Source organism: Saimiri boliviensis, chromosome 12, assembly GCF_048565385.1.
Source record: "Saimiri boliviensis isolate mSaiBol1 chromosome 12, mSaiBol1.pri, whole genome shotgun sequence".
NCBI lineage: Eukaryota > Metazoa > Chordata > Mammalia > Primates > Cebidae > Saimiri > Saimiri boliviensis.
In genome coordinates, this window is record NC_133460.1 from 94,453,086 (window position 1) to 94,474,406 (window position 21,321).

The window sequence follows — 21,321 nt, forward strand, 5'->3', positions numbered from 1 at the left end:
ATCCTGGTTTCTGTAGAGTCCAAGGTCTATCCAACCTTCACTTATTCTTAAGGACAGATAAAATTCTCAAATTCTCGGTCAAAGCACAATTCTCGTTAAATGTTAGAGCTAGAATATACCTCAGGGACTACCTAACTCAATTCCCTCCTCTAGACCAGGAAACCTAGAAACAAAGATCAAATAACTAGCTCAAGGCCTCACAGCTAACTGCTGACAGAGCTGGAACCACAATTCACGCCTCCCAACTTCCAGATCAATGCGCCTACCCTTTCCAGGATTTCTTCAGCCTACACCTTCTCAATTTCATGGTGAGCCACCAGATGGGTAAGGGGCAGTAAGTATGCAGAGCACTTTCAATCTTTGTATAAGATGGTTATGGCAGCACTAGAAAAGGCCTTCTCCCTCTCTTTTTCAAAGAAATCCTGGCAGTATTCTGAATACCTCACAGCCCCTTCCCCTTCTCCCCACAACCCCCACAACCCCAGTCCACGGGAATCACATATGGTATAGTGTTCAGCATGGGGCAAAATACGGAACAAGATGCTCAATCACACCTAGTGGGATGAGACAAGAGTAAACTGGAACAAGTTCTAAGGTTGGGAAGTAAGCAACCCAGATTCTTTGGATTCTTTGGCTACCCAGAATCCATCCCTCCATTTGATGAGAACCTTGGTTTTCCTTCTGAAACTGTGCCCTCTCCATTTCAGCCCAAAGGGTTCAAAGGAGTCTTATCGACACACCCATCAGGATCTGGAACCCAGGGTTGGTCAATCCCTCCCTCTGGTCATAATGATTGGTTCACAGATGAACATGAGAATTAAGTCAGCCCAGTGAAAATCCGATCAGGGACTTCTGCTCCATTAGGAAGGAGGACTCAACTTCTCTGCTGGGGCTGTCAGCCTAGAACTGTCATAACCTGCCATAAGGAGAAAGTCAGCCTGAGAACAAAGCCGATACTGAATAAATCGGAGCCAAGTGATGCAAAAGAGAAGCCAAGGGTGAAGCCAATGTTGGTGGTGCTCCTGGATTCAGACACTAGAAGCCAGCTCAACCCCATTTTACCTAAGTCAATTTGAGTTGTTTCCATTACCTAAACTGAAAGAAGTGCTCACTTTTACACTGGATGGCACTCAAATTCTACCAGTAAGGGAGGTACCTGTGGAATGTGACCTCCCCTCTCTCAACCGTCCACTGGACTTTCCTTAGAGGTAAAAAGACTCTACCAGCTGGTATAGAAGAGACTCTTGTGCTCCTAAAAGGCTGTGATTCTGTAAATCTAGCACAGATCACCTTGACCCTCGAAGGCCACCTGGGGCCTACAGCCTAACTCATCATTATCCACTTGCCTGATCCATTTCCAGCACTTCACTTACAGGAAGCTCCTTCCAGATGGAAGTTCCCCACCCGTCCCCACATACTTCCACAGGGTAGGTCTGCTTTTCTGCTTACCCCTAACAAGCTGTGGCAAAGGCAAGTCCGGGTCAAGGTGGGTTTGGGACCCGCCTACTTACAAATACAAGCATGAGCCATGGTCTGTGTTCAGCAAGAAAGCCTGGCCATGCTGCAAAGTGTGTGCATTTATGTCTCAAGTGGATAGCAGGTGGGTGACCCCTTGGGGATGGCCAGGGAGTCTGGCCTGTGGCCTCCATGAACTCTGAACACGTCTCTCCATCTCCCACTTTGTCAGAGGCTCTGATAAGTATACCCTGGTTGTGAAAGAAGAATAAACTAAAACATGTTTAACCTGAGGCCAGGAAATTATCCTTCTCACCTTCTGGTGCCGAAGTAGAGCCCAGGGCACGCTACTGGGGGGGATTTTCCTGGAGGTTACACCAAAACATTCCCTGACACAGGCTCTGAAACCGTTTGGGTGGGGAGGGGCCCGCAACCGTCTATCTTTGTGGAAGTGACAGATCAGTAGAGAGAATTGCAGGTGCCGTTATTGTCGAGATTGTAACTTGAGGTTTGGATGCCCGGGAAACAGAGGCGAGGACAGGGGCTCGCCCACCTCCCCGGGCAAGAGGAGGGGCCAGGAGGGGCCAACTTCCTCTAACGGCGGGGCCTGCCCGCGGGCCGGCGCGGTGACGGCCACCGCCCCCTCGGGCCGAGCGGCGCAGTTCCAGGCACACGCGTCCAGGGACCGGGCTCGGGCCGTCCCTGGGCCCACCGACCCGCCAGAAACGAACCGGATCTCGCCCGGCTTCACGGCCCCCTCCCCCTGCTCCCGCTCGGGGGCTCCGGCCAGCGGGGCCCTCGCCCTACTGCCCGGCCCGGCTCCTCACCCGCGGGTCCCTGCCCGCCGGGGTGCCACCAGCGCGGCCGCGCAGTGGGAGCCGCACGCTGCCCGGACGCCGGCTCCCGGCGGAGCGCCCTCACCTTACTCGCGGTGGCTTTCTGGAGGCTGCCATTCGGCGGTGACGTGCCCCAGCCCACGTCAGGGGAGCGCAGACCAGCTGATCACCCGCGGAAGGGCCGGCGCGAGGGAGGCGCGAGAGCGGGAGGGCGCGCAATGTAGGCCACGCCCCCTCGGGTGGCGTGCGCCGGCGCCGCGGCCCCGCCCACCCCGGGCCCCGCCCACCCGCCTGGAGCTGGGATTCGCGGCCGCAGCGCGTGCGGCGCGGAGCGGGGCCTTGTTGATGCCAGTCGGCTTCGCCTCTCCCTGCAGCAAGCAGGGAAGTGGCACGGTGCTGCCGAGCGTCTTCACTTTTGTTCGCTTTTCTCGCCACTTCCACAAGAGGAAAAAAGAGCTTTACCGAATAAAGGGGCTACTGTCCCAGGAATTTTCCAGCCTAGTTTAGGAGGGCTGAGAGGAGAGGGACGTGGCCGGGCTCTGGAAGCACCACGACAAGGTCTTCAAGGCTTTGGAACAGGGTCTCAAGCTTTAGAAATGTCTCCAAAAGTCTGTCCCCAGACAGCTTCAAAATCCAGCTACCCGCTCCACTTGGATAGTAAATAGGCCCTTCAAACTTAATGTCCAAACGGAACTCCTGGAACTCCCAATGCACCGAACAAAACAAAAACATTCTCCACCAGTCTTCTTTGCCATCTCGGTCGATGGCTACTCCGTTCTTAGGGGGCAAAAGTTTAGGAACCCTCCCTGCCCCTTCTCTTTCACACCCCACATCTAATCAGCCAGAAAATCTTGTTGGCCCTGCCTCCAAAATAGATCCCCAATCTGATCCTGTCGCACTCCTCCACCTGCCACCCTCTGGTTACAACGGCCCCCAGCGCGCCCCCAACACCCCGCCCCTGCACAGTGCAGCAGCCGCCAGACCAGTCCTTTGAAGCCTGAGACCGGGTCACTTCTCCACTCAGCACTTTCCACTGATTCCCGGTTTCACTCGGGATGAAAGCTCTGTTTGATCTGCCCCCAACCACAGGTCCTCCTGTTCTCACCTTGCTCACTCTTCTCCAGCTAAACCGGCCTCCTGACTATCCTTGAAAAAGCAGGGCACACTCGTGCCCTCCTGGCCTTTTGACCTGCTCGTTCCCCGAATATTGAGGCTCCTTTCCTCATTTTCCTTCAACTCTTTGTTCAAGTATCACCTACCTGATCGTCCTATTTAAACTTGTAAATCCTTCCAATATTCTTAATCCTCCTTACCCTACTTAGTTTCTTCGATAGCACTTAACACCTTTTACCAAGATTTTTAATATGTACTTATGTGTACTGTACTCTTCCCCCTCTCCTGCCACCACCCCCCCCACACACACACACATGGCATAACCATCAGTGCAGAGATTGTTTCTGTTTTGTTTAATGATGAACAATAGCTAACAGGTAATATGTTCTCATTATATATTTTCTGCGGGAAGGAGTGTTCCAGAATGTGCACTCCTCAAAAGCAGGGATAGTGGCTCTCTTGTTCATTGTTATATTCCTGGTGCTTACAACACCACCTGGCACTAAATGAAAGTGACCATATTTTTTAAAGGTGATTGGCACCTCCTCCTCCTTTGACCTTGCTGAAGGCCTAATACACCCGTATCAGATAGATTCTGCTACCCGCAAGAACTCAAAGTTATTATTGAATAAACATTTAAGCAAGCCAAATTAGACTCTGTAGTTAAAGCATAAAAGAACTAAAGAAGTGCTTCCTGGGAAAGCAGCACACGTCTCTTCCATTTCCCCGTATTTATGGAGCCAAAAAGAGAGAGATTGTAAATAAAATACTGGTTCCAGCCCACATCTGAAAGCTGGTGGGAAAAATCAAGTTATAAAAGAAAACAGATAAGAGAGAAAGAGATAAGAAGAACCTAAGGAGGACAGGTATTTAATAATCACACTGCCTAAAAGAAAAGAAGTTGGCTCAGAATTTACGGCATCTAGATTTAGGGGAGGAAGAGAAATACTTTGCGTTCCTTAAGCTGGATTTGAGTTCTGGTTTGCAAGATAAGAAAGGAACCCTTTTCCCTCTTGAAGTTCTTTTTTCTTTTTCCTATTTTTTTTTTTTTTTTTTTTTTTTTTTTTTTTTTTTTTTTTTTTTTTTTTTGAGACTAAGTTTCACTCTTGTTGCCCAGGCTAGAGTACAATGGTACGATCTCAACTCCCTGCAACCTCTGGCCTCCTGGATTCAAGTGATTCTCCTGCCTCTCAAGTAGCTGGGATCACAGGCATGTGCCACCACGCCCGGCTAGTTTTTGTATATAGTAGAAACCATATTATATTTAGTAGAGACCACTTGGTTTCACCATGTCGGTCAGGCTGGTCTTCAACTCCTCACCTCAGGTAATCTACCCACCTTGGACTCCCAAAGTGCTGGGATTACAGGCATGAGCCACTGTGCCCGGCCTCCCTCTTGAAGTTCTAACAAGAGAACCTCTGAAGAAATTATGGTGCTGAATTATCATGAGAGGATGAGAAGACTGGGAGTTATATAGATTCTTCTCCTGGCTCTGCAGTCCTTACATCATCAATGAGGTGGAACAGTCACACTGCCTGACATTTACTGAAGGCTGTGTGTCTAACCTACAAGAAACCAATGGATGAAGGACTCTTATCTTCATTTTACTGGTTGAGGAGACTGAAGTTTGCAGAGGTTAAGCCCCTTGCCCAAAGTCCCTGAGCTAGTAAGCAGTGGGACTATAATATACATTCAGATGGCAGGATGGATTCCTAGCCCTGACACTTAATCGTGAAGTTAAATGGAAGGGACCCTAGAGGTGGCCTCATCCAATCTCCTAGCCCATGCAGCAGAAAGAGGGAGGTAGCTAGTTTTGGCATTCATACCCAGACTGAATGGGTCTTAGAAGTAGCCAGAAATATAAAAATGGCGGAGGCTGGGCGCGGTGGTTCACGCCTGTAATCCCAGCACTTTGGGAGGCCAAGGCGGGTGGATCACGAGGTCAGGAAATCAACACCATCCTGGTCAACATGGTGAAACCCCGTCTCTACTAAAAATACAAAAAATTAGCTGGACATGGTGGCGCGTGCCTGTAATCCCAGCTACTCAGGAGGCTGAGGCAGGAGAATTGCCTGAACCCAGGAGGCAGAGGTTGCGGTGAGCCAAGATCGTGCCATTGCACTCCAGCCTGGGTAACAAGAGTGAAACTCCGTCTCAAAAAAAAAAAAAAAAAAAAAAAGGTGGAAATGTGTTGGGTTGAATCGTGACTCCCAAAATTCATATGTTGAAGCCCTAACCCCTAGTACCTTAGAATGAGATCTTATTTGGCAATAGGATCAGTGCAGATGTAATTAATTAAAATGCAGTCATATTAGAGTAGGAAGGATCCCTAATCCAATATGACGTGTCTCTATTTAAAAAAAATAAAGAAATGTGGACACACTGTTCACACAGGAAGAATACCATGTGAACATGAAAGCAGAGATCAGGATGATACATCTACAAGCCAACAACCACCAAAGACTGTCAACAAACTGCCAAAAGCTAAGAGAGAGCCATGGAGCAGATTCTCCCTTACAGCCCTCAGAATGAACTAACCCTATGGACATGTTGATCTTGGACTTCCAACCTCCGAAACAGTGAGACAACAGATGTGTTTGCAAATCAACCAGTTTGGGCCTGGCACAGTGGCTCACCTGTAATCCCAGCACTTTGGGAGGCTGAGGCAGGCAGATCACGAGGTCAAGAGATTGAGAGCATCCTGGCTAACATGGTGAAACCCTGTCTCTACTAAAAATACGAAAAAAATTAGCTGGGCATGGTGGCACACGCCTGTAGTCCCAGCTACTTGGGAGGCTGAGACAGGAGAATCACTTGAACCCAGGAAGTGGAGGTTGCAGTGAGCCGAGATAGTGCCACTGTACTCCAGCCTGGTGACTGAGCAAGACTCCGTCTCAAAAAAAAAAAAAAAAAAAAAAAAACACTCACCCAGTTTGTGGTACTTTGTCATGAAAGCCCTAGGAAACTAATACAAAACAAGTTCCAAAAGTCCAAGTGTATGGATTGTGGGCCTGTGATTTGGGCCACCCAACATTCATTCACTCTCCTTCTGATAACTATCCTCCCATTTCCCTCTGAAGCCCACATCTCCCTACTTCCCTCCCTTCCCCATTCGCAGTCTATGTTATCCTAGTGCAACACTTGGATTCCAAGAGTGTATCATGTGACTCAGGAATAAGCAACAACGATATGATCAGATATTGCTATGGGATCAACACAACGCAATGAGGTTTTTGTGGTTAGTGCGGGAACAGAGTCTTGCTGTCCTCTGCCAGCCGAGATCCTGGATGCATATACTTGAACTGCTGCCTCTATGTGCAACATGTGAATGGCACCAAGGCAGCAGAAAGGAACACAAATAGAAAGCAGAGAAGCAGACCTCAGAACAGTGTTTGAGCACAATCCTGCCACACCTTAAACCAGATTTCCCACTGGACTTTACTTAAGTAACCGTCTGTACAATTGAATTTTATGCCTGAGTAGATACAGTTTTATTAGTATAGAAAATCACAAACTAACAAATGGAAAAAGATTGTAGAACAATATAATATCCCATTTTATAATAATATATCCATTACTATGTATACTGATATAGATATACAGATAATAGAGTGTTTTTGCCGGGAAAGAAACAGGGTCTTGCTCTGTCACCCAGGCTGGAGTACAGTGGTGTGATCACAGCTCACTGCAGCCTTGACCTCCCAGGCTCAAGCAATCCTCCCACCTTAACCTTCTGAATAGCTGGGTTCATAGGCACTCTCTACCACACTCAGCTAATTTTTTTTCCTTTGGTAGAAATAGGGTCTCCCTACGTTGCTCAGCCTTGGTCTCAAACTCCTGGGCTCAAGCAATCCTCCTGCCTCAACCTCCCAAAGTGTTGGGATTATAGGCACAAGCCGTGACACCCAGCCTAAATACATTTTTAGAATTAAAGGAAAATGATCAACAAAATCGTAACAATGCATATCTTGAGGTGGCAGAACTTGAGCTGATTTTAATTTTGCCATTTTTTGAGATTGTTGTTTATTAAAAAGAAACTCAAAGTACTAATAATTTCTCTGACCCTTACTCCTGAAGGCAGAGCAAAGGAACTTGTTTTGTTCTCCAAATCTGGGCACTACCAGTAATAGCCGCCCTCAAGTATTCAGTTTGATAATTGGTTGATGACCTGACCACTTACTGAAAGAGGAGCAACATCTCTTTTGATAAACTCCCAGATGAGAGGAGTAAAAAAAAATAATAGAAAGTTCTGTAGGAGATCAAACAAAATTACAGCTTTAGAGAAGAGTTTTAACCTTTTCAAACATTTCAATTTGTTCTAATAAAATTGATAGTTACAGGAACAGTGATGAGTGAGGCTCTCATAAATCGTTGTCACATGGCCATATTTTTTGTAGAGTTAACTAAAAGATAGGCTTGAGGTTGCACCCTAGAAAGGAATGGGAGAAGACAAGCCAACTTTCGAGACTGTAGAGTCTGCCAAAACAATGTACTGTAAATTAAGGGTGGGAGAATGCATTTGGCTCAGTTCAGCATCTACTCACCCTTTGTATTCAATGAAAACTGAACTCAGACCTTTTGATATCTGAGTTCCATTTACTCTTGGCAAAGTTCAATTCTCTGGCTCAAATTTTTAAAAAGCCCTTTAAGAGGCCCAGAGGGTTTCTTGAACATCAAATGGTTCTTGCACAAACAACATATTGATGAGCTAAGTGCAAATGAATCAGAAACATACAGAGTAAGTGTTCTTTGAAACACACAGACCCATGCTATGAGGGAAAGACTCAGGGTAGCTCTGTGGCAGTCTCTTCCTTTAAGGAGTATTCCTTTTTACTATAATTTATCCCCTCCTCAAGAAGCCTTTGGGGAACCTTTGCAAAATGTGGGAAAGGAAAGAGAGTATATCCAGCTGTTTATGATGCTGACTTTTCACAATCCCTTCCAGACCATGCCTTCAAAACTGGGCTTTGGAGAGAGGCAGCATGGCCTAGAGGTCAAGGTCAAGAGACAAGTTCAGACTCTGTTTCTGCCACTAAATAAGTGTGTGACCTCAGAACTGGCAAAGCATCCTTTTCTCTGGTTTCTTATGGTGTTGGGGTTGACAAATGCCTTCCAGTCTACTACGCAGTAATCAAATCCAATATGTTTTATTTGGCCCTGAGTATATTTTTTTATTTTCTTTCCTTTTCTTTTCTTTTTTTTTTTTTTTTTTTTTTTGAGACAGTGTCCCACTCTATCGTCCAGGCTAGCTTGCAGTGGCGAGATCTCGGCTTACTACAACCTCCACCTCCAAGGTTCAAGCCATCCTCCTGCCTCAGCCTCCCAAGTAACTGGGACTACAGGTGTGTGCCACCACGCCCGGCTAATTTTTGCATTTTTTAGTAGAGACAGGGTTGCCGGCCAGGCTGGTTTCCAACTCCCAGCTTCAGGTGATCCACCCACCCCAGCCTGCCAGAGTGCTGGGATTACACTGTGCTCAGCACTATATTTTTTTTTAATAAGACCTTTATTGGAATATAATTCACATGCCATACATTGAGCCAATTTAAAGTGTGCAATTCAATGGCTTTTAATATATTCATAGAATTGTGCAAGCATTAGCAAAATTTTAGAACATTTCATCACCCCAAAAAGAAACTCATACTCTGTAGCAGTCACTCCCCATTTCCCCCCATCCTCTCCACCCTAGGCAACTACTAATGTACTTTCTGTCTCTATAGATTTGCTTCTTCTGGACATTTCATAAAAATTGTATCATTTAATATCTGGTCTTTTGTGACTGACCTCTTTCATTTAGCATAGCATTTTCAAGATGTATCCATGTTGTAGGATGTTTCAGTACTTGATTCCTTTTTAGACCAAATATGCCAATTAAAATTTCATCGTACAGATTATTACTTTGTTTATCCATTCATCAGTTGATGGACTTTTGGGTTGCTTCCACTTTGGGTTATTGTGAAGAATGTTCCTATGACCATTCATGAGCAAGTTTTTGTGCAGACATATGTTTTCATTTATCTTGAGTGTATCAGAGAAAATACCAAGTCATGTGGTCACTTTATGTTTAACTCTTGGTGGAAAACTTTTGCACTGTTTTCCAAAGTGGCTATACTGTTTTACATTCCCAGCAGCACTGCGGGGGGGTTCCAACTTCACATCCTCATCCATACTTGTTATCTTTTTTTCAATTCTAGCCATCCTAGTGGATATGAAGTATTCAAGTCATACTGTGGTTTCAGTTTCCATTTCCCTGATTCTAATGATGTTGAGCCTCTTTTCATGTGTTTATTCCCCATTTATGTGTCTTTGTTGGAGAAATGTCTAGTCAGATCCCTTTCCCATTTTAAATTGGGTTATTTGGTCTTTTTGATTATTGAATTGTAAGCATTCTTTATATATTCTAGATGCAAGTTGCTTATCAAGTACATAATATGCAAATATTTTCTCCCAATCTATGGGCTATTACATTTCTTTTAAAATTCTAATTAGATGGAAACATTTAAAGAGGAAGATTTCACTATTTAAAAATCTGTGTCTTCAATCTCTTTTGAAAAATCAGTAGGTTGGTTTGGCAATACTGGTCTTTCCTTCTATACAGTAACAAGCAGCATAAACCGCGCAGAGACTGGCCCCATGAAATGGGACAGAGAGCCCTCCATCTCACCACGTATGCTGTTCCGCTTTACCTGCCAGACCACCGTTGATATCCACATTTGTGACTCTTCCTCCTGGAGAATCTGACAAAGCACAGCCTGGATTTCAACTTCACTGGAATTGCCCTCGCAACTAAGTTAATGTAACTACTTCTTACCGGAATGGTTTCACCTTTGGCACTTAAGCAAGAATCCCCCAAACTTAACACCAACTAGCAAGCCCTCCACTCTTCTCATTTTGCAATTTGGATTTTGCAAGGCATGGGGCAACTCACTGGGGCTTGGCAGAGCCCCCAGACTTTTGGCAGCCCTGTGTGTACTGATGTCATGAGTGTCCCTTGCCATAAAGCATCCTCATTACTAACTCAAATCTGCCAAACTCAAACAAATGGAGCTGAAAAACAGAGTAACAGGCTGCCTGAGCTTCAAAACAGTGCATAAAAATACTCAGAAAAACAATTAGTGCCTAGGACCATATCCAAGAATGAAAATCACTATTTATTATTGTTAATCATCCCTTCCCCTGATCACAATTTGCCTGCTAAAAGCAGCCCCTTCTCAAAATACAATGAGTAGTTCTAAAAAGACGGGTTAGTAATGTAACCTAATCATATATATTCTTTTCCCTAGTTTCTCATTAACCTCTGTTTAACTTTTTGTTCATCTACTCCTTCATTTTAATAACCTTTTTGCCCTCACTTTTTCTTTTTAAATACCTTTATTGAAATATAGTTCACATTACCATACAGTTTGCCTCTTTAAAGTGTCCAATTCATATCTTTTATTATATTCATAGAGTTTTGCAACCATTCCCACAGGCAATTTTAGGACTCTGTGTGTTTGTGTGCGTGTGTGTGTGTGTGTGTGTGTGTGTGTAACAGAGTCTCACTCTATTGCCCAGGCTAGTGTGCAGTGGCACAATCTCAGCTCACTGCAACCTGTGTCTCTCGGGTTCAAGCTAGTCTCCTGCTTCAGCCTCCCAAGTAGCTGGGATTACAAGCGTCCACCACCACACCTGGCTAATTTTTGCATTTTTAGTAGAGACGGGGTTTCACCATGTTGGCCAGGCTGGTCTCGAACTCCTGATCTCAGGTGATCCACCTGCCTAGGCCTCCTAAAGTGCTGGCATTACTGGCATAAGCCACTGTGCCTGGTCAGTTTCAGGTCATTTTTATCACCCCAAAAAGAAATCTTGTATCCTTTAGCATCACTTTTCATTCCTCCCATCCTCCCCAGCCACAGACCATCACTAATCTGCTTTCTATCTCTGTAGAGTTGCCTCTTCGGAGCATTTCAAATAAATGAAATCCTACAAACATCATCCTCTGTGACTGGCCTCTTTCACTTATCATAGAGTTCTCAAGATTCATCTGTAATCCAACATTCATCAGTACTTCATTCCTTTTATTGCAGAATAATATTCCACTGTATGAATGTACCACATTTTACTTACCCATTCAAATGGACTTTGAAGTTGTTTCTACTTCTTGGCTGTTATGAATAATGCTGCTAGGAACATTTGTGCATCAGTTTTTTTGTAGGTAGATTTCATTTTCCTTGGATATATACTCAGGATGGAATTTCTGAGTCATATGGTAACTCTATACTTAATATTTTGAAGAACTGGCAAACTGCTTTTTTTAAAGTGATTGCACCATTCCCACCTGCAATTCCTATTCTTGCTATTCTTTATTAATATATTTGTTTTCTTTTTTCCATCAACTGTCCCCAGATTTCAAGAAATTCCTAATTACTTTTGTCATTGGGGGAGGTGGAGTGGCATATAATTTTAGAGTGAACTCTTATTTAGCCTCTCCTTTTAAGGAATCCACTGGAAAAATCACTTCAAGGGTCCCTTCACTTTTGTAAATCAGATTTGCTACCACAGTGCTACTTAAGCCAAAGTCTCTAAGTATCTAGCCTAGTATTTTAGATACAAACAAAAAAAAAGTACATCGGGCATTTAAATTAAAGGCATAGACATGGAATTTTGAAACTAGAAGGAGCCCTAAAGATTCTTTCACCAATGCTTTCATTTTATAGATAAAGATGCTCAAACCAAATTGAGATTCATGTGAGCAAGGCCACACAGCTGCTTACAGAGAACAAGACTGAAACCCAGGTCTTCTGATTCCTCTCTATTCCCCTTATCAGTTCACCCTGTAGTCTCTCAGCCATCTGGGCTTAGCAAACACTGGGGCAATTATAATTCCAAGAGCAAGGGCTGCATTCATACATACAACAAAGTGGAGAATTAGGTGATTCCGGGTACCACGGGCTGATTCTAGCCCACAGATGTATTTAGCTTACCCTACAAGGTATTTTAAGATTTTTTAGAAAATAGTTGCCAGCTCATAAAAATGAAGAGATTACACACACACACACACACACACCCCAAAAAAATCTGTTAGCATTGGACCTGTTGTTTCTCCTTAAATTTTGCAACCAGCAGGCTAGAGTTGAATAGTACCTCCCAGTACCCATCCAGTTGGCCTCTCTTATCATGTTACCTGCCTAGTTCCTGAAAGTATTTTAATTTGGTACCCTTATTCCAGATAATTGAGACACATATGAGGCATGTATATATTTGCTGTCTGTAGAAGTAACCCCATCCCACATGGCCCCGGTTAAAGAGAGTGGAAAAGAGACAGATACCAGACAGACAGATATTGGTGGGCAACTGAGATCTTTGCAGGTTTGTGGGGCTTGTCAGGGGAGCAGCAGAGTGAGCAGGAGGCTGTGGGTCTCCCTTTGGTCTAAGTTCACAAAAGAAGCAGCCGATACAGCAAAGCCTCTGCAGATTTCCAAAAAAATAAAGACAGCATGTTGCATCAGAGCACATGCCTCCTCAAAGGGTAGGTGTGGGAACAGCATGCAGACTTGTGAACTGAAGCCCTTCACTTTCCCGAGTGTGAGGAGCTGGGCCTTACTTGTTTCCATGAATTGCCATTGAATTCATGCTGCTGTGCAGCGTGTCAGCTCTCCTAGTCAATTGCTAACTGCTAGTGTGCACCATGCTAACCTGCAGGTCTCGATGGATCTTAGGCCAACAGATCCTGTGGCGCAAAACTCTGCATGCTAAAGTCCTCTGTCAGCCATTATGCCTGGACTCATTCATGTGTTCGTTGTGAAAAGCATACTGCACATTTTTTGGCTGTTCGCAGGCTCTTAGTCCTTGGAGGTGACCAAAGCTTAATCTGCAACTGGGTCACAGACACTGAAAGGAGTTTCACCTTACCACAGGTGTTTAACACCACGAGCCTTGGTGTCAGATAGATCAAGGCTTGAATGCCTGTTCTGCACTTTACTAGCTGTTAAGATCTTGAGCAACTGACTTTTTCCTCTCTAAGCCTCATCTGTAAAGTGGGAAAAGGATACCTGATTCTGAAGGCTTTTTTGAAGACTCAAAGAAAGAACACAAGAAAAGTACTTTGCACTGTCTGAAGCACAGAAAGAATATGATAAATGTTGGCTCTATTATTCCTGGAGGGCTCCCATGGTGCATTTTAAAAATCTGATATCTACACATCTTCATAAAACCATAGACTGTCAAAACTGGAAGAGTCTTTGGAGACCATCTAGGTCACTAAACTTATGAGGAAAGCAGTTTCCTCCTCCACAAGAGGAGGTGGTGGCCCTGGCCAGCATGTGGTCCCATCGGTCTAGGGTTTTGTCAATGTCCTTATTGTGTAAAGCAAGGCACACCTGCAGACACCAGAGTAGATTTGCCCATGGGGTAGGCCTTACTGTTATGCTAAAGAATCAGCTTTCCTGCAGTCCTGGCTCACTCCTCAATAGTCAGAGCTTAACAGGCCCCTGGGTGAGGCTCAGAGACAAATGAGCTCAGAACACATGTGGAAGGGCACAACATATATCCTTTCCCTCTTTGCCAGAGATGCCCAAGTGTGTGAGCAGTGGGACGGACAGCTCTGAGTTGGAGTTCAGCACAGCTGTGAAAACAACCTGTTCCCATGGCTTCCCCCAGCTCTTTGGCACAAAGAGACCTTCCAGCAGCTTCAAACAAAGGAGGGGCTACTCTCAAATGGAAAGAGAGCAAAACAAAAAGCTGCGATTGTGTGACCTCGTCACCAACCCAGGTCTCCCTTCCTTCCTTTGAAGTTAGCGGGGATTGGAATCATGTGGATGTAAAGTAAAGAAGACAAAAGTAAGAGATGATAAATCTCATGTTATACACCACAATCACCAGTTTCCAGGGCCTTTCAACTGCAAATAGGCTCAAGATATAGAAACAACCCCTGTCTATTGACAGATGAATAGATAAAGAAATTGCATAAGGGAATATTATTCAGCCTTAAAAAAAAAGGAGATCGCGCTATTTGTATCAACATGGGTGGACCTGCGGACATTATGCTAAGTAAAATAAGCCAGATACAGAAAGAAAAATACCGCATTATATCTCATTTTATTTGTAGAATCTAGTAAAAAAGGAAAAGTCAAATACATAGAAACAGAATTAAATGATGATTACAGCAGGGGCAGGAAATTGGGACATTTAGGGCAAAGGGTACACAGTTTCACATATGTAGGATAAATACATTTAGAGAGTAATGTACAACATGAGGACTATAATTATAATATTGTATTGTGTACTGGAAATTTCCTAAAAGAATATACTTTAGGTGCTCTTGCCACACACAAAAAGGGTAACTACGTGAGATTTTCACTCTGTATATCAGAATATCATGTTGTACACCTTAAATGAACTAGCAAAGAAAACTGCAGGCCGGGCTAGGTGGCTCACGCCTGTAATCCCAGCACTTTGGGAGGCTGAGGCGAGTGGATCACAGGGCAAGATATAGAGACCAACCTGGCCAACATGGTGAAACCCCATCTCTACTAAAAATACAAAAATTAGCTGGGCGCGGTGGCATGCGCCTGTAGTCCCAGCTACTCGGGAGGCTGAGGCAGGGGAATTGCTTGAACCCGGGAGGTGGAGATTGCAGTGAGCCAAGATCGCACAACTGCACTCCAGCCTGGCGCCTGGCAACAGAGCAAGACTCTGTCTCAAAAAAAAAAAAAAGAAAAAGAAAAAGAAAAGAAAACCGCAAACAGACTTTCAAAGGCTAAAAACTTTAAGCTGCCTGAACCCAGGAGGCGGAGGTTGCGGTGAGCCGAGATCGCGCCATTGCACTCCAGCCTGGGTAACAAGAGCGAAACTCCGTCTCAAAAAAAAAAAAAAAAAAAAAAAAAAAAAAAACAACTTTAAGCTGCTGAACTGGGTAAGGCTCTGCCCAACGCTCTGCTTCCTCCATGCGCCTTCTCTGGGCTCCCGTCTCACCTTCCTTTGTGCCTCTGGACTGTTGCACATCCTGCTCCACATTCTGAGGATATTGCACATCCTCAGAATGAGCCCCTCTACACACCACCTTTCCCCCAATCCATTCTTCACCTGCATATCTCTCACTCTTCAGGGAACAGGTAGAATGTCTTCTGTAAGCAAGCCCTCGCTGCCCTCCTGGCCTTACAAGTGTCATCTGTGCCAGCCTCCCTCAACTGCAAACTCCATGATGGCAGTGGCTGTCCCAGTCTTGTTCCCACACTACATTCTTGGGGCTTAGGACAATTCCCAGCACATGGGAGATGCTCACTTTCATTTAATACAACAATTAATGTGTAGATCGCACATGCAGTCCACAATACTCAGAACTTTTTCCTTCTCCAAGGAGCTCAGATTCCCCATCTAGATGTACCTGCCAACTTAGAGAAAGAACCATCTCTTTGCAAAACTCAACTGACTGAGAAGAGCAGTAAATGAAGTCCATGAGAAAGACTGGATTAAACAATATTTATTAAGCACCTATTATATTCCTGGCACTATGCTGAAGGGAGTTAAAGATGACTGAGCCCTGCCCCTTCATGACAGCAGAACACTCAGTGGATGCAAACTTAGGGGCCATTTTGTTTAAGCGTCAGCCAAAGTGAACCTACCATTCAGCTAAAGTGTCCCCCTCCACCCAACTCACATGCCAAACTTTGTGTTGCAGTAAAAAAGGAGAAATTTCCTCCACTTTATCAAATAAAGATCACTTACAAGCAGATCTTTTCTGTGGCAAATGTCTAGGTAATGTCACGTAGCCTTAGAAAGAAGGTAAGATCAATGCTTTAGAGTTTGAAGATCTAAAACAGAGGAAAGCAGGACTGAGACACCAATTCCAGATAAGTTCTGAATTTATTCACATATTTCGTAAATTTCTTTTTAGTCTTAAGATATGCCAGGCACCAGTCTAAGTGGCAGCGATAGAGAAAAAAACAAAATCAACCAAATCCTGGCCTACATGGAGCTTACATTCTAATGGAAAGAGACAAGCAATGAAATAAAAATACAGTATGGAAGGCAGTTATAAGTGCTAGAGAAAAATAAAAAGGAAGGGAAGGGAAGTTGCGTTGTTGGAAGTGGGGTGGGGTGTAATCTATGTAGGAGTGTCAGGAAAGGCCTCTTTGGAAGCCTAATATTTAAAGGAGGTAAAGGAGTGGGCCCTCACAGTAATGTCTTGATGATTTAGCAGCACCAAAGCTGACAAAGTCACTGAACAGAAGAAAGAACTGCCCTGGGTGGAATGCACCAGTACACTGGAGCAGCCTGACCGAGGGGACCCAGCCCAGCCTAAGCAGGCCCCTTCTACAGCTAGATTTGCAGCATCTCTCTTTCAATGCTGCCTCCCACATCCTAGGATTATAGCAATACAGTTGTACATTATAAATCCAAGGAGGTCCAGGATAGCCAATGGAAGGAGCCATGGTTGGTGGGTCACAGATGGGTTATCACCAGCTGTCAAGGAGCCAGGTGAGGACAGGGGCTTTTATTATAAGCGTAATGGAATTATCAGACAGGTCCATACTACCTGCCAGCGGTGCTAGAGAGCCCTAGAGAAGGAAGCTTCCAGGTGTGCTGAAAATGAAAAGGACATGTCACAGGGCAGTAGCAGGGTGTTCAGGGAAGACCACGGAGGTTAATAGTTACAGCAGAGTTGGAACTAAAAGGCATGGAGGTGTTCTGAGCTTTCAGGGGAAGTTTGACCAAGAAAGAGGGAAAATTGAAGCTGAATCAAGAAAGCAGTATTAAGCTGGGTGTGGTAGCTCACACCTGTACTCCTAATGCTTTGGGAAGCCCCCTGTGACAGAATTGCTTGAGGCCAAGAGTTCAAGACCAGCCTCGGCAACATAGCAAGACCACATATCTGTTTCTTTAAAAATTAGTCAGGCAAGGTGGCACATAGTCCCAGCTCCTCAAGAAGGCTGAAGTGGAAGGATCACTTGAGCCCAGGAGTTTGAGGCTGACATGAGCTATGATTGTGCCATTGCACTCCAGCCTGGGCAGCAGAGGCCATGTCTCTGAAAAAAGAAAAGAAAAAAGAAAGCAATACTGTATATGCCCTAAGGGGCTGCAGTTTTCTGATTTGGAGCTCCTACGTTGAGGAGTTGGAGGAGATGAGAAGGGGTGTATTGGTATAGAAGTCGAAGAAAAGCAGGACAAATTAGGGTTCTGGCTCTTAGGAGACCCAGCTTTCCCACATGTGAGCTGCAGGACCTCAGCAGACCACTGTCCGCACTGGGCTGTAATCTCCTTCTCTGCAAGAGAGCAGTGCAGATGTGCCCCAAGCCTTCCTCTTGCTATAACATTTGGAGACTAGGATAGCAACTGAGGAATGATCCTCTCCTGGGTCTGCACACCCCACAGAAACACATACATACATTCGCCAAAATGCACATACAATTGCAGCACTGTTCATTGTAGTCAAAAACTGGAAACTTCTCAAATGTCTAAAAACAGTGAAATGGATAAATTGTGGTCTACTGATACAGTTGAATAGTGTAAAACCATAAGAACGAAAAAGCTATGGCTGTATGCACAATGTGACTGAATCTCACAAATAGGGCTCAGACACCTAAGAGAATTGCTGGATATGTAAGCCTTTATAAAGTTCAAAAACAGGAAAAACTAAATTGTTGCATTATAAGTCAGATTAATACTCACCCTGGCTAGGGGGCTTGTGACTAAAGGAGAGCAGAGTGGGGCTCCCTGGCTTCTGATGATGCTCTCTCTTAATCTGGGTCTGCTTACATAGATGTGTTGACTTTACAAAAATTCCTGGAGCTACGCTTTTGTAATCCGTGCACCTTTCTGTAAGTATATTAGCCTACACTTAAAAATATACTTAAAAACACTTTTAGAAGAAAATATAGGTGACAATCTTTAAGATCTTGAGGTAGGGAAAAATTTTTTTATATAAGACAAAGAACACAAATTATTAGAGAAAAACTGATGGATTCAATTGTATTTAAAAAATTTTTAATTCATAAGGAAACAGATACAATAACAGCAGTGAGGCCAGCCGCACTGGCTCACCCTTGTAATCCCAGCACTTTGGGAGGCCGAGGCGGGCGGATCACGAGGTCAAGAAATCGAGACCATCCTGGCCAACGTAGTGAAACCCCGTCTCTACTAAAAATACAAAAATTAGCTGGGCCTGGTGGCGCGCGCCTGTAGTCCCAGCTCCTTGGGAGGCTGAGGCAGGAGAATTGCATGAATCCAGGAAGCGGAGGTTGCAGTGAGCCCAGATTGTGCCACTGCACTCCAGCCTGGCGCCTGGCGACAGAGTCTCGCTCTGTCTCAAAAAAAAGAAAAAAAAATAACAGCAGTGAACCCATAAACAGCTTCAGTGTGATAGGAAATAACATAATGAATAGATTATTCATTTCATTGTGTTGTGAACTATGCCAGGCTCCTTGCAACTGTTATCCCACTGAACCCTCATAACTATCCTGTGAGGCCAGGGCTATTATCCCCATTTTGTAGATGGGTAAACTGATGTTTGGAGGAGTTAAATGGCTTGCCTATGAGCACTTGGTTGGTGAGTGGAAGTACCAGCAATTGAATTCAAGTGGGTCTGACTTCTGAACTTTTCATCATATCTCAGTGACAAAGCAGGTTCAAAGGCCAGCTTGAGTGGGGAGGAAGGTCACAGGTTGCAGGTTCAGGTTCCCAACACCATCCATTCCCAGCAGTGTTTTCAAATAGAGCAGATAATTAGTTACCACTCCAAGTTGCCACCCCCCAAGATCAGAAGCTCAAGGTTGAACCATAACCCTCTCCTCTTGATGGAATGGAGTAAATGTGAAGGGTGGGATTATGGGAATCCCATCAATTTCAATTTCAATTGAGAATTGAGAGGAAGAGGCTGGGCTTTTCTATTGCATTTTCTTTGCCTATTGTCATCAGTGATGATGGCTTTCCTGGCTCCTCAGAAGGAATATTCTACTTCAGCTAGTCCTCTCCTGCTGAGTGTTGGCCCGGTATGCCAGGTTCATTCCATCCTCTGAACCCAGTTTGTCCCACCTGGAAGACCCTTTCCCTCCTCGTCTATCTAAATCTGCTATACTTCCAGGCCCGGGTGGAGCCACACCTGTACTCTGAAGTTGGCCTCTATCGTTGCAGGCCAACACTATCCAATAGGACTTTCTCTAGCGAGGTTAATTTTACATTGTTCCACAGAGTGGCCTCTAGGCACATGTGTCTGTTGAGTACCTACTATGCCTAGTATGACTGAGAAACGACATTCTTTATTTCATTTAGTGTTCTTTCTTTTTTGCGGGGAGTGGGAGTGAGCGGAGACAGAGTCTTGCATTGTCTCCCAGGCTGGAGTGCAGTGGCGTGATCTCAGCTCACTGCAACCTCTGCCTCCTGGCTTCAAGCCATTTTCCTGCTTCAGCCTCCTGAGTAGCTGGGATTACAGGTGCCCGCCACCATGCCCAGCTAATTTTTGTATTTTTAGTAGAGACGGGGTTTCACTGTGTTGGCCAGGATGGTCTCGATCTCTTGACATCGTATTCCGCCCACCTCGACCTCCCAAAGTACTGGGATTACAGGTGTGAGCCACCAGGCCTGGCCAATTTTTTTCAATGTACATTTAAATAGGTGCTTGTGGCTAGTGGCTACCATATTAAACACACAACTTTACCTTATACTGACACCCTGTATTGCCTGGATTATATTCCTTCAGGAACTGAATACAAAGTTAATAGATCTGCTTATTTTACTTGCATAAGTCTTATCTTTAGAGCTGAACCATCAGCATAAGAAAAGACAGGAAAAACCCACTTGTGTGGCCATACTATTGGCACACAGTGCTGAGCACAGGGGATGTAAGTCTCAATGAATTCCTGCTAAAAGCAGTTGCTGCCTCAAAATAGGCAGAGGTCGAAAGCAAGGCCTGGAGCACGTGGAGGCCTGGGTGGATGGTACCCCGCTATTGGGTGTGGGGTAGAAGGTGGATTCCCAGGAAGACGCTAATAGCTCCCCTGTTACAGAAGTCAGCACCTAGAGCCCAGATGAAGACAGACTTTCGTCCTGGCCAAGAACATACTTAAACTCCTCCGAGGCCTTCCTGCCGTTTCCTGGAATCCTCTTGCACCTCCCAAATGGCTCACAGTTCCAGAGCGCATGTCTGAGGCAGAGCGCAGAGAGATGATTACAAAGCAGCAGTCCAGCCGGAGCAGAAGCGCCTGGGGTGTTGATTAGAAGCATTAACTGTAGCATTCCTGAGAACCCATGAACTCTCCCCTCCCTTTGCCAAGCCCCAGAAACACCCTCTTTGGGATTTTCCCTCTGAAGTAGTAAGAACAGCAGAGGGGAAAAGAGAAACAGCTGAGCAGAAGAATCTCTGACATGCCCTGACCCTGCAGCTTGTCCTCAGGCTCTGCCCTCCAGTCTCGGGTGTTTCCCATTGGGACAGGCAGTGAGGGACAGGGCCAGCAGGGACACGAAGGAACAGACTGAAAGGAAAAGGGGTAAGCCTTTAATTATGTCTGTAATCCCAGCACTTTGGGAGGCTGCGGTCAGGAGTTCGAGACTAGCCTTGCCAACGTGGTGAAGCTCCGACTCTACTAAAAATACAAAAATCAGCCAGGCATGGTAGTGCATGCCTGTAGTCCCAGTATTTGGGAGGCTGAGGTGGGAGGATCACTTGAACCCGGGAGGCAGAGGTTGCAGTGAGCCAAAATCTCACCATTGCACTCCAGCCTGGCCAACAACAGCAAAACTCCATCTCAAAAAAAAAAAGAAAAAGAAAGAAAGGAGAAGGGAAAATGGGGCCCTTGAGACAAGAAGACAGAGGAGGTAAAGGGGCTAAAGCCTATTAAAAAATGCTCATAGTGGGGTGGGGGAGAAAAAACAAAGAATGTTCATCAGATCCTCCCAAGGCCCACACCCACCAGGTCAATTAGGGATTTCAAAACGGATGAAG

General features: G+C 45.1%; 1 protein-coding gene across 1 annotated transcript in view; it reads right to left on the bottom strand.

Moving 5' to 3' along the window:
* XPNPEP1 (X-prolyl aminopeptidase 1) overlaps positions 1-2,486 on the bottom strand; it is a 58,291-nt gene extending 55,805 nt beyond the window's left edge. Inside the window, exon 1 of the mRNA XM_039465092.2 lies at positions 2,377-2,486. Coding sequence (XP_039321026.1) covers positions 2,377-2,408 — 32 coding nt within the window. The 5' untranslated portion in view covers positions 2,409-2,486. The remainder of the gene's footprint in view (positions 1-2,376) is intronic.
* Positions 2,487-21,321: the final 18,835 nt, after the last annotated feature.